The sequence below is a fragment of the Suricata suricatta genome, chromosome 6 (assembly GCF_006229205.1).
Source record: "Suricata suricatta isolate VVHF042 chromosome 6, meerkat_22Aug2017_6uvM2_HiC, whole genome shotgun sequence".
Classification (NCBI taxonomy): domain Eukaryota; kingdom Metazoa; phylum Chordata; class Mammalia; order Carnivora; family Herpestidae; genus Suricata; species Suricata suricatta.
Window position 1 is genome coordinate 144,362,602 of NC_043705.1, and position 15,802 is coordinate 144,378,403.

Below are 15,802 nucleotides of genomic sequence, written 5' to 3' on the forward strand. Positions count from 1 at the left end.
TTTGTCGCTCTCCACTCTTGCCCCAGGGCACGGCAGAGGGCATCACAGGGACTCCTCAACGGCAGGGCCAACGAGACCCCTGGGGTCCAGAACCCCGAGGGACGGGGCCCATCAGCTGTGATTTCCCAGGACCGGCTCCTCCTCTCTCAGCCCTCAGAGCGGCCCCTAGAAAGGGGGGCAGGGAGTGGTGGGCGTCTGGGGACCCACTCGTGCCCAGAATTTGAACATTTCCTACCAGGGCTCAGTGGGGAAAAGCTTTTCCTCCAGACGGATTCTGACTTTGCCCCCACAGGACTGTAAGCTCTGCACCTGGAGCTCTCTCCCAGCTCCAAGTACTGAGATTATACTGGGCACAAACATTTTCAGGAGAAACGAAGTCAGGTTGAGAAAAACCCCACGCCCATCACTCCTAAAGAAACAGATTCTCCATCAGCTGGATTTTCCCAGGGCCCTGGGGTGTGGGGTGGGTAGAGCAAGGTTCTGGACACAGAGTAGAAGATTCCAGTCCTATCTGTGTCTCCTGCTTCTGGGAGGCTCCCAGAGGTCCTGGACGACCAGGGGCCGACAGAAGTGTGTTGACCTAGCCCCCTGTGGCTGGCACAGGGTGGACCCAGGGGGCAGGCTTCATGTGACAGGGAAATCAGCACATCCCCCCGTAGTGGAGGGCCAAGTGGGGCTCACACACACAGCGCCCATCTCTGTGCTGGGCACGAGTGATGCTAAATCAATGTCAAGGCACCTGCCGCCTGCACCATTTTGTTGCTAAAATGGTGCAGATGGAAGGTTCTGGTCGAGGACTAACACAGGTGAAACTGAGCTGCACACTGACACCTTCCAGGGCATGCGTAAGGCCAGGCTGGCCAAGACGTGCCCAGGGGCGAGAGGTCCCCAAGTGCTGTGCCTAAGTGCCCAGGTCCACGGCTGCCCCTCTCTGCCTAGTCCTACCTCTTCCCTTGCTGACCAGAGCCAAGCTCCCCGTCCCTGTCCCTGCCCTTGTGATTCGTTGCTTTGCTATTTCCCAGTGGAACGTGAAGTCCTTGAAGGCGGAAAGCACATCAGCCCATTTTTGAACCCTGCACACAACCCGGCCAGCACGTGTCCAGTGAAGGGTTACTGGAAACAGTAGTGAAGGGTTACCAGAAGTCTGTTTGAAGGACACAGGTTCGGGGTCCAGCCCCACTGCCTCGGTGGATGGAGGAGATTCCTGACATGTTCACATAAGCTGCCCGAGGCCTGCGGCATCCCAGCTCAGCCTCCTGTGGCTGTGACACCAGCCCAAACCAGACACACCTGCAATCCCGACTTCCAGTCTGTAAAACGGGCGGGCGGAGGACGATTTCGCACACGGGTGGGCCCCTCTGCTGGCAGACACGGTGGAGGTTTGCTGTGCTCCCTTGTCTGCAAGCTGGGGCGGATCTGAGGGTGAAGGAAACACACTGGAGGCAGTTGACCAGGGCTGGTCTACCCCAGGCCCAGATGACTCATTTCACCCAGTGACTTGACTGAACTGCGGTTCCCACTTGTTTGGTCAAACGCTAGACTTGGAGTTGCTACAAACGCATATTTCATATGATTTACATTTAACGCTGAAATCGGTAGACTCTGAGGAAAGCAGATGAGCCTCCAGAATGTAGGTGGGCTTCACCCAATCAGTTGAAGGCCATAAGACCAAAGACTGAGTGTTCCCTGAGAAGAAGGAATTGGGCCTCAAGACCGAAGCACTGCGCCCCTGCCTGGTTTCTAGCCTTCTGCCCGGCGGAATTTGGGTTTGCAGGCACCCCGATACTCGTGGGAAACAATCCCCTAAAATGAAGCTCTCTTCTCTTTCTACAGAACACCTGCTGTTTCTGTCTCTCCAGAGAACGCTCTGTCACAAAGCAGGGAACCTGGGGTCAAGGGTTACCTCTGAATTACTTGTGGCACCGCCCACCCCCACACTGGCCACCTCCCGTCTTCCCCGCAGCCTCCTCGGTGAGGGGCACTTTCAGACCAGCTCCAGCACTTTCTACTGGATTGCGGGGCCCTGGCTCTCTGTCCCTGGACTGGTCCCATGCCTCCGTGCCAGCCCTGGGATCTCAGGTGTGAAACTCGTGAGGAATCATGAGCAGGTCAGAAGCAAGTGGTACAATATAAAATTTATTATAAAACTTCAGCAAATATAAATATCTCGGTGCCCATTCCAAACGGAGCGGCGGCGGAGGACAAGAGAACGGAAAAGAGCGCCAGCAGCGGGCCAGTGTCGGAGACCTGCTGCGCACCTTTTTCTGGAAATACGAGCCTTCTTTCTCAACCGGTTTGCAAAACTACAATTCATGGAAACAAATTTAAAAACAGCACGACACACGAAAACGAAACCTGGGTTCTGAGGTTCGCACATCAGCTGACATCTGTCCGGCCAGGACCCATCACAACTCATCAGGACGGCAGGGTTTTGGGGTAATGGGTCGCCCAGGAACTTGGGGAGGACCTAATTAATTGTGTCATTTAGAAGAGAAATGTGGGAAGGAACGGGTTGAATGGAAACACCTAGAAACACCTGGGCAGGGCAGAACAGAGGATACAGGAGTCCTCTCCCCCAGCTCAGGAGTCGGAAAGGGTCGGAAGCACCTTAGCACGATTTCATGTCTCCGGTTTCCAGGGGCACGTGATGGGGACCAGAGTCGGGAGCCCAGCCTCTCCCGGCAGGGCTGGCGTCCCGCAGAGACGACACCCAGCTCTTGTCCCAGCAGCAGGTCCCAGCATAGAGCAGCTCACTGCTGGGGCAGGCGGGGGAGGCTCTGGGGACGCTGCTGTCCCCACTGGCTGCTTCTCCAGAGAGAGACCGGTCGCTCCAGACCTCGGGAAGGGGCTGGCATACTTAGTGGCAGAATTTCTTTACTTATTCCTAATTTCACGGCCTTTCCATCTTTTTCCGAAGCACCACACTTTCAGTGTTTACCGAGTTCAGCTCCTGTCTCTCTGACTTGATTCAGCGGGAGCACCACGGGGAAGTGAGCGTCACTGTGAGTCTGCAACGCTGGCCTCCTGCCTGTCTCCATGCTTCAACTGGACACGTGTGTGCACATGCGCCCAGGCGTGCGTTCAGACCCCTGATCTGCGCACACACGCTGGGGCGCACACTCGCTCTGTCCCGACAGGCGGCCGAACACGGTTCTTCTTCCAGCTTCAGTCTGCTCTGGCCGCGCCCTGACGCACAGCGCACAGGGCGCAGCGGACGTGGGCTGAAGGCCGGCTGAGGACGCAGCAAGGCCGCTTCTCTCCTGGAAGGCCCCCCTACCCCCGGGGCCTCACAGGTTGGACGCCGAGCAGGTCTTGCAGCACTGCTCGCTGTAGAACTGGTGGCTGCACAGCCCCTGCCGGGGCGCCAGGGGGCACCACGGGAAGTGGTCTCTGCAGGTGCCGGCTGAAAAGCAGCGGAGGCTGCGTAAGCCTGTGTCCCGGGGTGGGGGAGGGGCGTCCGGCAGGCTCTGAGGCTGCTGAGGGCACCCCTGCCGGGGACACTCACCGTGAGCGTTTGGGGGCAAAGAGGAGGCAGGGATGGAAAGAAACTGTGTAGCAGGCATCCCACTCCTCGGGCCCACTAGAAGCCACCCCAGGGGCACTCGGTGGCTCAGTCGGTTGAGCGTCTGACTGCAGCTTAGGTCATGATCTCACTGCTCATGGGTTTGAGTCGCCCCCTCATCGGCTCCGTGCTAACAGCTTGGAGCCTGGAGTCTGCTTTGGAGTCTGTCTCTATCTCTTTGCACCACCCCTGCTCACTCTCTGTCTCTGTCTTTCAAACATAAAATAAAACATAAAAAAAAAAAAAAAGAAAGAAAGAAACAGCTCCGGAAACCTGACAGCGCTACCCCGGAAATGACAAGGCCAAGCCGAGGGGCTCAGGACACTCACCTTTCTTCTCTGCGATGGGGCAGAAGTGGGTGTTGCAGGCCAGGGAGGCTGCGGGCTTCTGGTGAACGGAGCAGCCTGGGGCCGGCCGGCTGCCCGCCAGGCACTGCACGGTCCTCGTCTGCACGCCCCCCCCACAGCTGGCCGTGCACTGCGGGAAACGTGGGCACAGCCGTCACCCGGGGCCCCCTCTTCCAGGCTCCCCCCTGCACCCAGATCCCCGGGCACTGGGGGTGGCTGGCCGGATTCTGGATTAACCCCAGGCGTGGACACGGGGGACAAGCATCTGGAGCTTTAAAATGGCCTTGAGTTGTCCGGGGTCTCAGAACACAAGGGAACCGGTGCATTTCTGGGGATGCCAGGACGGTCCCCGGGGCTGCCTGGGCGATGGGTCAGGCACCAGGAAACAGTGCCCTGCGCACACTGCCATCACCAAGGCACCCCTTCTGGGCCTCTGGCCTGGGACACACTTGACAAGCCAACTCCCTCGGACTCTGGATGCCTGCCTGGAGGTGCTGGACCAGGAGCCTGGTCACTGGCATCCGCTGGAGAACACTGTTCTGAAACACACAGTCCCTGTCACCCTTAGGCGAGTGAGCACAGCAGAGCCAGGGCCCGAAGCAGCCGCGTGTGTGGGCCACCCTGCACCCGCTGGCCGGGCGCAGCCCACAGACTACCCGAGCAGGGCCATCGGAGCTCAATGGTGCGCGAGCAGCCAGGGGCTGGGCGGCCAGGAAGAGGGAGCCGCCAACTCCAGCGCAGCTCGTCTGTGCAGAGAGCCGCGTCGTGTCTAGACAGAATTATGTGAATTGTGCTCAAACAAGGCTCGTGGCTTAAAAACGTCTGGAATGTAGGCAGTGAAGGGGCACCGCAAGAAGACAGGCCAGATGACCCTGCGGATGTCTGGTGTGCAAGGCGGGTGAGCTAGACGGTGGCTGTGAAATGCACGGATGGATGTGTGCGGCTCCGGGACACACACGACACAGGCTGCTGGCCGAAACGCAGGAGGCTGCGTGCCGGAACCGTCCAAGCAAGTTAAGTCAGCGAGCCCAGGGCCGGTTTCCAGGGTCTCCTGCTGCTTTCTGGGAACCTGCTGTGGGCGGGGCCTCTGTCCAGGCGGCCTTTCCAAATTTCGGGGGGTCGGCGCTCTGATGGCAGGAATTAACATCTTCGTGCTTCCAGAGCCCTGACAAGTCTGGATCAGGCTGGTTCTTTCTCTTTTCCTCTTTAGGGAAAGGCTGGCCAGGCGCCCAGAGGGGCAGATCGAGGATGCAGCGGATAAGCAGGTGGGGCTCCCCGCCCCCGCTTCAAAACGAACATTGGCTGCGGTGGTCAAGAGCTCAGATCCTATATATGACTAGAGCAGCCGGAAAAAAACGTTGTGGGCAGATTCGTGTCTGGCTTCCGAATTACCAGACGCATCCACGATGGAGACACGTGTTCCCCGCTGCCTGTGACATTCGTCTTAGTGTCCAGCACAGCCACGCCTCTGGTCTTTGCGCTTCCAAGAGCAGACTTCCTGTCACCAGCAGCCAGAGTGCAGGGCTCCAGTCCTTTGAATGACGCGTCTCAAGGAGCAGCAAGAGATCTGGCCACTTGTCACATAGGCAGTGCCCAGATCATTCGGAAGGGATCGGATGCTTTCTGTCGCTGACTGGTGTATTCACAAACAGTGGTCCCTGAGGTCCCAGTGGCCAGGCTCTGATACAGGCGCCAGGACCCAGTGCTGGACACGAGTGAGTTGTTCCTGCTCAGGATTTCACACTCCTACTCAGGCTGTGGGCCTTCACCCTCCAGGAAAACAGACTCTGGAACCTGGACGGCAAAGTCCAAGCTGATGGCATCTTCCTCAACTTCATGAGGTTTGACATGAGCATTTTAGGCAATTTCCCGGCTGGTGGCAGGACACCTGAGGCCACCTCGTTGCACAGTGACAGGGACCTGCGCTTGCCCATCAACTTATACACAGTGACAACTGCCGGCACCATCTGTGCGGACCCCTGGCTGCTGGCTCCGCCCCTGGCAGTGGTTCTCAAACTTGAGTGTGTGGATTCATCGCCTGCTGGCCTACCCCCCAAATCTCGAGGGTCAGTAGCCTGGGAGGAATGAGAGCCTGCATTTCTTTTCCTTTCTTTCTTTTCTTTTTTTTTTTTTTTTAACTTTTCTTAAATGTTTATTTATTTTTTAGAGAGAAAGAGAGAGAAAGAGAGTCCAAAGCAGACTCCAGACTCCAGACTCCGAGCTGTCAGTACAGAGCCCGATGCGGGGCTTGAACCCACGAACCGTGAGATCATGACCTGAACCCAAGTCAGATGCTTAACCGACAGAGCCCCCCAGGCGCCCCCCAGAACCTGCACTTCTGACCACAGTGCCGCAGCTGCAGGCCGGGTTACTTTTGGAGAGCCGCTGCTCTAGGTGATCAGGACCGTGTGGGCAAAGGCCCCTTCCTCTTGTCTTTTCATTCCGGAGCCAACTTCAGTCACATTGAAGTCTGACAAGAGCGCGCACAGAGCCGGTGTGCGGCACGATGTGACCCGGGGAGCAGCGGTCTCATGGGGGGAGCCCCTCCCAGGTCACGGTTGCTCTGCAGCTGCATGGAGTGCGCCCCACCCGGCCGGTCTGGCTTACTTCTGCCTAGCCTCTGGGGTCCCTGCTGCCGACCTGGGGAGGACCCGGTGCCCTGACTGGGCTGAGAGCCCTCGAGCGGAAGTCGCTGGAGCGCTGCAAGGTGTTTTTTCAAGGTCTGTGCCTCCTATTGATGCCGGAACTCCGCAGGGGCGAGGGCGGCTTGCCGGTGGGCCATTCTGTGTCTGCTGCGGGGACGCTGAGGCAGCTCCACCCCCGGGGGGGACGCAGAATGGGAAGCAGGAACATCCCCCTCTGCGGGGGGTCCCTGGGTTGCTCACCCCACGGCCCCCAGGCTCTTCTGGGTCCTTGGACCCCATCCCTCAGCTCCGTACACCCACCTCCCCTCCTCAAGGGGCCTGCGGCCACTCACAGGTGAGCCAGAGCTCTTTCCAAGACTGCCTGATGAGACTAGGGGACTCGGCTGTGGGAAGGTCAATACAGGATCCAGGGGGACGGTCCCCCCACCCAAGGTCAGCAAGCAGGGACTTCTTGTCCCTCCAGGTGAAACATCCTCCCCGAAGGTGACGGCCTCTTCCCGTGGGTCCGCTTCGGCTCCCAGGGGGTCTGATGCAGCGACCCACTAAGCGCATGGAATCCTGGAAAGCCTTTCCCTGTTGGATTTGCCTGTTCCTGACTGTTCGTGGACATCTTGCACCAGATGGACTGCACGAGCTCTCGAGAGATTGGAGGGGGGCAAACTGACCTTCACTCCTGGTCATTGTCAAAAATTCCAGAGAGAAGCATTTTCAAAACCATGTCCGGAGTGTGTTTTAAATGACAAGGATTGCTCTTTCTTTGTGTCACTGGCCTTGAGGGAAAAAGGCAGGTGAGGCCTGCTGATTGTAGCTCTTGGCAATCTCTGGTTGGCTTCATTCAAAAGCAAATTCTGGCCCCCATTCAGCAGAACCTTGAACCCCACAGAGAGTCCCTCTGGGCCAGGTTCAGGTCCAAACAGAACAGCCAGCGACCAAATCCACGTTCATGCCTGAGATCTCACACCTTCCTCTTCCCACCATGACAGCCCTCCTGGGAGACCTTCTCCCGCGTCTCCCTCCTGGCCTTGTGCCCTCTCTCTGAGCCTGCAGCCTCTGCCCGCCCCGGCCCCCCACAGTCCCAGAGAGCGGGGCTGCTCGGTCAAGGTCCGATAGCATAACCCTCAGCGGCCTCGTCCCCACAACCTCTGCTCTGAACGTAACCGGAGCGGGAGTTTTGTACACGTGTGGGGCTTACAAATACAGGCTCCCTGCGACTCAGGCGGCGCGTACTGTGACCTGACCTAGCCCCGTCGGCAAGAAGGTTCCTGCGGCCCTGTGCACCCCTCCCCCAGAACTGGAAGACGGAGAGCGGTCAGCAGCAAGTTCTTAGAGGTGGGCGGGCGACCGGATGTTAGGGTGCAGAGGCCTGTGCATTCTGGGTGTGCCTGTGTGTGTGCACGTGTGTGCATGGCTGTATGTATGCGTGTGTGTGCATACCTGTCTGCATGCCCATGTGTGTGCATGCCATGTGTGTGCGTCCCTATTGCTTGTGTACCTGTGCACATCTGTGTATATGTTTCATACAACATTTTTTATTTAAAAAAATTTTTTAAATGTTTGTTTATTTTTGAGAGAGAGTGCGAGCAGGGGAGGGGCAGAGAAAGAATCCGAAGCAGGCTCCAGGCTCCGAGCTGTCAGCTCAGAGCCTACAGGTTTCCCGGTCAGTCGTGCACCCCTGGAACGAGCCTGGGCCCCACACTCCAGCACTGAGGCCACACTCCCGTCTCTGTCACAGAGCATCAGTCGGCCCAACAGGTGTTCCCACGTGAGCCATTCCCAGACCGAATGAGTGTGGGAGCCGCCTGACACTGAAGCCCAAAGGACCAAAATGATTGAAGTTGGTCCTATGAGGCGACCTACCATAAACGTGATGGCGAGCAAAGCCGTTTCAATCCATAGAAACCCTGAGGATCCCGTAATAGAAACCACGAGATTCCAAGGGCTACAGGAAGGAACCTGTTTGGGGACAGAGTTCAGCCAGGCACTGGCCTCCATCACGGCCTGATGATTTCCCAGCGTGTGAGGGCACAGTTGTGGTCACTGGTGCCCACAGCAAACGTAACCCTGGGAGTTCTGACTCCCAAAGAGGGACGTTCTGGGAACATGATAGATGAATCGCCCTGCATCACAACTGCGGGCAGCTTACGATAAAAATGACTTATTAGACGAAGACACAGAACAGCTCAGACTGGAAAAAACTAAGCAAGATGTATTTTCGGCTTTAGGTTTTGGGGTAAATGAAATGATGAGGAAATTTAGTTTTCTGAACTTTTCTGAGGTCTCCGAATTGAGCACACCGGCACGGCCGGAGGCTAGGAGCCGCTTCAGCTGCAGGAAGGAGCCTCGGGGTCCTTGCTGACACAAGGACAGTGGTCTCCAGGACCACATCTGTGTGTCTCGGACCCACCCCTTCCAAGGGACACAGAAGGTGAGGCCTCTGCCCCAGAAACAACTTCCCTCATCCTGTCTGCTCGCCTCTTGCCTCAGTTCATCAGGAAGACCACGCGCTCACTGGAAAATCAACAGGGGCCGCCTGGGAAAATGTTGTAGGTATTGATACTTTTTGTCTATTTGAAATAGAAAATGTTTGAGAAGTTCCAATGTCCCCTGCTTCGATAATTTGAACTAAATAGTTTCTCATTTAAATGATGAATGGACCAAGAAGATGTGGTATATATATATATATATACACAATGGAGTACTACGTGGCAATGAGGAAAAATTAAATATGGCCATTTGTAGCAAAGTGGATGGACCTCGAGGGTGTCATGCTAAGCAAAATAAGTCAGGCAGAGAAAGACAGATACCATATGTTCGCACTCATAGGTCTAACAGGAGAGACCTGGCAGGGGACCATGGGGAGAGGAAGGGGGAAAGAGAGCGGGAGAGAGTGAGGGACACAGATCAAGGGAGACTACTGAATACTGAAAACGAACCAAGGACTGAAGGGGGAAGGGGTAGGAGGGAGGGGGTGATGGTCATGGTGGGGGGCACTTGTGGGGAGAAGCACCGGGTGTTATATGGAAACCAATTTGACAATAAACTATTAATTAAAAAATAATAAATGCTTTTAGGAGAGGGTTTCATATGTTTCTAAATGCAAGAGTTACGTCAGGTTTGAAGACGCACAGAACCAGAAGCTGGAACATGAGTCAAGGGTTCTGCATGGGGTGAACACAGAGGCTGGTGGCCGTCACACGTCCTTCGCCCTCCTTCCCTCTGTCTCCTCTACCTTCATCTCTTCACAACAGAGGAGAGTCAGAAAACGCTCCCTGCACCTGCTTATGGGGACGATGGACTGAGCGAGCGGCCCTCTTCCGGGCAGACCAGCAGAGAGCAGACTTCATGGGGTGGCCAGTGGGAATGGCTCAGGGCGCCTGGGCCCTGCACACCCCTTGAGCCTGGGCCTGGGCGCACCCTGAGCCACGAGTGGAAACACCAGCAGGAGCGGGAGCAGGAGGGGACTGGGGACGAGCAGGGATCAGAGATAAAGACTAGAGAGCAGAACTACACACAGACAGGGGGCCCGAGCCCCAGCGTGAGGGCTGCTGGGAATCCAAAGTGGGAACCAGGGTGAGGAGAGAGGGGGTGATGACAGAATTCTTCTCTAAAGTCAAAGGCAGCGTGGAAGGAAGGAGGCAGGGGTGGCAGCACGAGGAGCTCCATCCGCCTGGGCTGGCCTCGTCTGAGGGTCCAGGCCTGGACAGCGCAGGTGCTCGACCCCTTTCCCATGGGCACGGGCTCAGCGTCCCCTGGGGAGAACCCGCAGTCACCGACTTTTCCCAGACCTTGCCTTCCTTCCCCGTTCACCCTCATCTCTGGGGACGTAGCTTTTGCATAAAAGGAAAACATTATGTTTTCCTATACTTAACTGCATGCCAACTTCAAACAAAGCCCATGTGCCCTAAAAGCGTTGATAACCTTCGGATCCCAGCCTGGGGGAGCCGCACCCACACCCAGGAACGCGGGCCTCACACCTGCTCTGGAGAGCAGGGTCGGGAACCGGCTCTGCCGGTGCGGGGTGCACTCTCTGCAGAAACGTGCCCACTAGGCCAGAGCAGGAGGTTATGGCCCCTAGGGTCACCCACCTGAGACCAGGGCGAGGCGAACCAGCCCGGCCGTGGCGGGCCTGCGACTGCGTGCAGAGGGTGCCTGGGGCAGGGAAACGGGGCGCACACACGCTCCAGGTCCACGCTGGGCTGCGGCAGGTGCAGGCATTTCTTTGAGGCCAGCTCTCGGTACTTCCCAGAAATGTGCTTCTCAGCACACTTCAAGAATCTTCTCTGTGTTCCTCTTTCACACGTAGCAGAGCACTAAAAATAAAGCAAAAGACGTGAGGAAACACTATTTCTTTGGCGGTGGCTCTTCCCTACGTTTGGCGAGTCACGCATCTTCGGATTATATCCACTTGAGCACTGATGTGAGTGCAAAAAGGGCATGAGATTTACTGGATCTTGGCATTTAAAAAAGGCATCACGGTATATCATGTAAAAAGGAAGATGTTAAGGCATAGCATCTGGGGCCTAAGGAGGGGCAGGGCAGACCTAAACCATGAAGGGAGAAATTCCGAAGCTGCCATTTCATCAAGAAGTTAACTCGCTGGGTTGCATCTGATGCTGGAATGTGCGGAAATTGAACACAGTGCCGGCCTCGAAGCAGGGGCCGGCAGGGGACGCCCAGGGCTCACGAATGTGCCCCAGAAAGCCGAGAGGAGACGGCAAGCCTGCTCCGGACACAAATGCGTTCTTTCCCGGACAGGGGGTGCTCTGAGCCCGGGCTGTCCAGCACCGTCACTGCGCGCCCCAGCACGGGCTGAGGGCCTCAGACACACAGCGCACAGCGGGCCGGGCTGCAGCCGGGGCGGACGGACAATCGATCTGGTCCCGAGGGGTCTCCGGAGAGAGGTCCCCGCCTAGGCGTTGCGGCCTGAAGCTAGCGACCGTGGTACTGCGCCCGACGGGTAACTCCATCCAGGCTCGGTGTATGCAGGTGACATCGACCCAGGGCCCCAGGCTTCGGACTCACTCACGCTCAGGCTGACAGGCACGCGCAGGCATGTGTTCCCCGTATGGCGGGGAGACCGCGCCCTGTGCGCATGCGTGGAACATCCAGGGCGGAGACTTTCCAGCAGGTGGTTTCCTTCCTGTGGGCTCGGCCTTCAGGCACATGCGCAGAACACACACTCACTCCCAGCTGAGAGACCCAGAGGCCCGGCTGGCTAGTTCCAGGGGGCCCCCTGGATGGTGGGATTCCAGGCCCTGCTGGATGCAGCCCCGCCCTCCCGAGCAAGGTCATTCTCCGTGTGGGTGGGGAGGAGCCAGGTCCGCTGAGGAGGCTGGGCCTGGACAGCTGCCCTGGAATGAAAGCATCTCGGTACCCTGCGTGGGGGTGACGCGGCCAGTCCCCGGGGCGCTCTCTTTCTGGGGTCGTTTTGGACTCTAGCGACACACCTACATGTCTGGGTTGATGCACAGAGTGATTAAGGAGCTACCGCGGCCCTCAGGGAGCCCCTGCGACCCGCGACATGGGGGCAGGGGTCCCCCCACCGCCCCCTCCCCAGGACGGGGCTGTGCTGGGCGCCCACATGCGGGGTGGCGCCTTCTTCAACACTCATGCTTCGACCTGTCAGCATTCAGCACACAGGCCACCAGTTCCTGCAAACGCAACACAGCAGCTTCCCCCTCGTGGGAACTGGGCTCAGGAAATGGTGCTCATCTCTTCCCAAGGCAGCAGGCCTTCCTCCTGCTCTGCACTCCCAGCCCCCGCCCGAGGAATGCCTATGGCGGCGGCACCGGCGCTCCCTGGGCCCCCAGGACCCCGTCAGTGTGATTAGCGTCCCCAGTTCATCCTGGCCTCAAGACGGGGTGAGCGATGGGCTCGTGGGTGCCATTGGGTGCCGCTGGGTGGGTGCACGTGATCGGAAAGCCCCCGAGATGCCGCCGGAGGGAGACTGGAGCCCAGAGGGGTGGCCACCCTCCGGCGCCTCGGGGGTGGAGGAGCGGGAAGCAGTGAGAGCCGGGCGGGGAACGGCGGGTGGCCGGCTCCGGGGGCCCGGTTCCGGGGACACGCACCTGGGACCATGCGGACAGCAGCCACTGCAGTTTCTTGAGCTTGTAGCAGCGCTTAAGCAGACAGGCCCCGTGAGTCCTGGGCTTGGGCTCGGAGCTGCAGACGGCGTCCGGCAGCAGCTGGGGCCTGGCCGCGGGGCTGGTGCTCTTGCAGGCCACGGACCTCTTCCTCCACCCCTTCCCGCAGGTTCGGGAGCACTGCGGGAAGAAAGGGGGCCGAGTCCCCGCGAGGCGTCTGTCAGACCCACCCTGACCACCCCCTGCGAGGACCACCCCAGGCCTAAGATCGTCAGGAGGGGGCCCAGCCGTCGCTCCCCACAGCAGCCGGGTCCCAGTTACCTCCGTCCACGGCCCCGTGCTCCAAGCGGGCGGGCAGCTCTGAGACTGGCAGGCCTGTCGGCTGGATGGCATGGGCTGCGGACACAGGCTGGCCGGCACGCGCTCCGCCACGAAGTGTGCCCGGCGTGTGCACTGGACCAGGCGGCTCTGGGTGCCCCCACCACACGTGCGACTGCACGGGTTCCAGTTCCCCACGGACCAGCTGGGAGGGGACAGACACCTCGGTGAGGGGCGCTGCCTCTGCAGGAGACACAGCGGACCCCGCCTGCAGCCCACAGGCGGCCGGTTATTTCTCATCGTCTCCAAGCCTCTGGGGTCCCTGCTGCTTCCCCCCTTCCCAATCAGCTCCCCTGCTGGTGTTTCTCGCCTCCCCTGCTCTCGGTTCACTGCCCTGGGCTCCTTTCTCCCCTCTAGCTGGCTTGTAGGTGGGACATCTCACACAGGTGCAAAAGGAAAGGCCTCTGTGTCCCCATCCACCCACCTTCAAAGATTGTCAGTTTACACCTGCAACCGTGCAGCACTTTGATGCAAATCCCAGATGGATATGTCTCAACATGCATCTCTGCAAGATGACGACCCCTTGTTTTCGTGGTTTTTAATTTTTTTAACTTTATTTATGTTTGAGAGAGAGAGAGAGAGAGAGAGAGAGAAAGAGAGACTGAGCATGAGTGGAGTAGGGGGAGAGAGAGAGGGAGAGAGAGAATCCCAAGCAGGCTCTGCACCATCAGCCCGGAGCCCCATGCAGGGCTCGAACTCACAAACCATGAGATTATGACCTGAACCAAAATCAAGAGTCAGACACCCAACCAACCGAGCCACAAAGGTGCTCTGAGGATTCTTTGGTTTTTACAACATAACGGTAATACCTTTGTGGCATGTAAAACACGAATGAGGGTCCGTTACTATCGTTAAATATTAAGTGTTTCAATGCCATCTGTGTCATCCATGTTCTACGTTGTTCATCTGCTTTGTCGAATCCAGAATCCAGCGAGCATCAGCCCTCCACAATCGGCTGATAAGTCCTTCTCTTTCAGTCTGTCGGTGCTTTCTTAGTTTATTTCTCTATTCGACTGACCCATTTCAGACACGATACCGCTGAGCTTGCTGAGTCTCCACCGCAGTTTCTGACCACAGGAATACCCACGTTACATCCCTGTGGTTTCACTTCACATGTTCCTCCGTCCTCTGTACTTCCTGTAACTAGCAGCTGGATCCAAAGGCTTGACTGGACTTAGGTTCTACTTATTTATGTATGTATTTTTCCTGCGAGGACTTCAGACATGATAGCTTCCAGTAAAAGGCTGCTAATGCCTGGTCATCTTTCTTTCAATTTCTTAGAAGCTGTCGAGATTATTCTCCCTGAAAGCAAGTTTTTTTTCTTTTCTGATCCTAGAAGTATTCCTTCTTGACATGTATGTGGGCGGGTGACGGAAGTGGGATGGAGTCGGGCCAGGCTCAGCCGGGCACTGATCTGAGAATATCTACGAAGGTCCCACGGGCTTTGCAGCGGCCCATCCTCAGGGGGTCAGAGGCAGGAGGGCGGAGGGGAGACGCGGCCCAGAGACAAGGGTTCGACGACAAGAAGCAGCCCTTTGGCCTCCGAGACAACGCGACGACTCTCACTCCTATTTATCCTCCGTCCAGGCTGTTCAAGCAAAACTTGGAAATCCCGCAGTCCCCCTGAGGCCCAGTGGACTTGACATTGGTGGCTGGTGCTTTGGCTCTGTGAGCCGCGTCCCACACAGGCAGCGGCCGAGAGCGCTTGGCGCAGACCTTGTGAGACGCCTCTCAGAAACACTGGTGCCACCGTGAGGGGTTCTGTGGGGACCCGGTGTGGGGATGCAGACGGGGACACAGAGTGGAAGATGGGGACTCTCCGGAGGGGACCCCTGGGATTATCCCGCACACTCGCTTCTTCAGGGTTTCTCCCTCTCTCTCTGAGCATGGCACACGTTTAAAAATTTTTATTTAAAAAGTTTTGGGGGGAGTTATTTATTTATTTTGAGAGAGAGAACAAAGGCAGGAGAGGGTCAGAGAGAGAGGGAGAGAAAATCGTAACCAGGCTTCAGGCTCCATGCTATCCATGCAGAGCCTGACACAGGGCTTGAACCTATGAACTGTGAAATCATGACCTGAGCCAAAGTCAGATGCTTAACTGAGCCACCCATATGCCCCCAATTTTTAAAGCATAGATACGAGTAGGCAATATATGTGGCTTAAAAAATTATTTTTGTGGGTGCCTGAGTGGCTCAGTCGCTTGAGCGTCCGGCTTTGGCTCAGATCATGATCTTGCAGTTTGTGGGTTTGAACCCCACGTCAGGCTCTGTGCTGACAGCTCAGAGCCTGGAGCCTGTCTTCAGATTCTGTGTCTCCCTCTCTCTCTGACCCTCCCCTGCTCATGCTGTCTCTCTCTCTCAAAAATAAAACATTAAAAAATTGTTTTTGATATTTATTTTTGAGAGAGACAAACAGAGTGCAAGTGAGGGAGGGGCAGAGAGAGAGGGAGACAGAATATGAAGCAGGCTTCAGGCTCTGAACTGTCAGCACAGAGCCTGACGTGGGGCTCGAACCATGAGTTCATGAGCTGAGCTGAAGTCAGAAACTTAACCACTGAGCCACCCAGGCGCCCCTATATGCAACTTTTTAAATCGTTGTTTTAAAACTGCAGTGTCTAAAACAAGCATTTTGCTCACACTGCAAAGCCTCTGTGAGCGTATTTTCAGAGTCTCTGAGGTTTCACTGTATGGACCGAGGAGCAGGACCACCTCAGGAAGGAAACAAAGGCTTCCTGCCGCAGGCCGTCCATGAGCTTCGAGAAGCGTACCAGCTCCGGGGCGCCATGCT

At 57.2% G+C, this 15,802-nt stretch overlaps 1 protein-coding gene across 1 annotated transcript in view; it reads right to left on the reverse strand.

Moving 5' to 3' along the window:
* Positions 1-2,116: 2,116 nt before the first annotated feature.
* The window catches only part of ADAMTS16 (ADAM metallopeptidase with thrombospondin type 1 motif 16), a 143,236-nt gene continuing 129,550 nt past the window's right edge, over positions 2,117-15,802 (reverse strand). The window contains exons 15-19 of the mRNA XM_029941294.1: positions 12,959-13,160; positions 12,623-12,817; positions 10,640-10,864; positions 3,892-4,039; positions 2,117-3,403 (exon numbers count right to left, since the gene is read on the reverse strand). Of these exons, the coding sequence (XP_029797154.1) occupies positions 3,288-3,403; positions 3,892-4,039; positions 10,640-10,864; positions 12,623-12,817; positions 12,959-13,160 (886 nt within the window). The 3' untranslated portion in view covers positions 2,117-3,287. The remainder of the gene's footprint in view (positions 3,404-3,891; positions 4,040-10,639; positions 10,865-12,622; positions 12,818-12,958; positions 13,161-15,802) is intronic.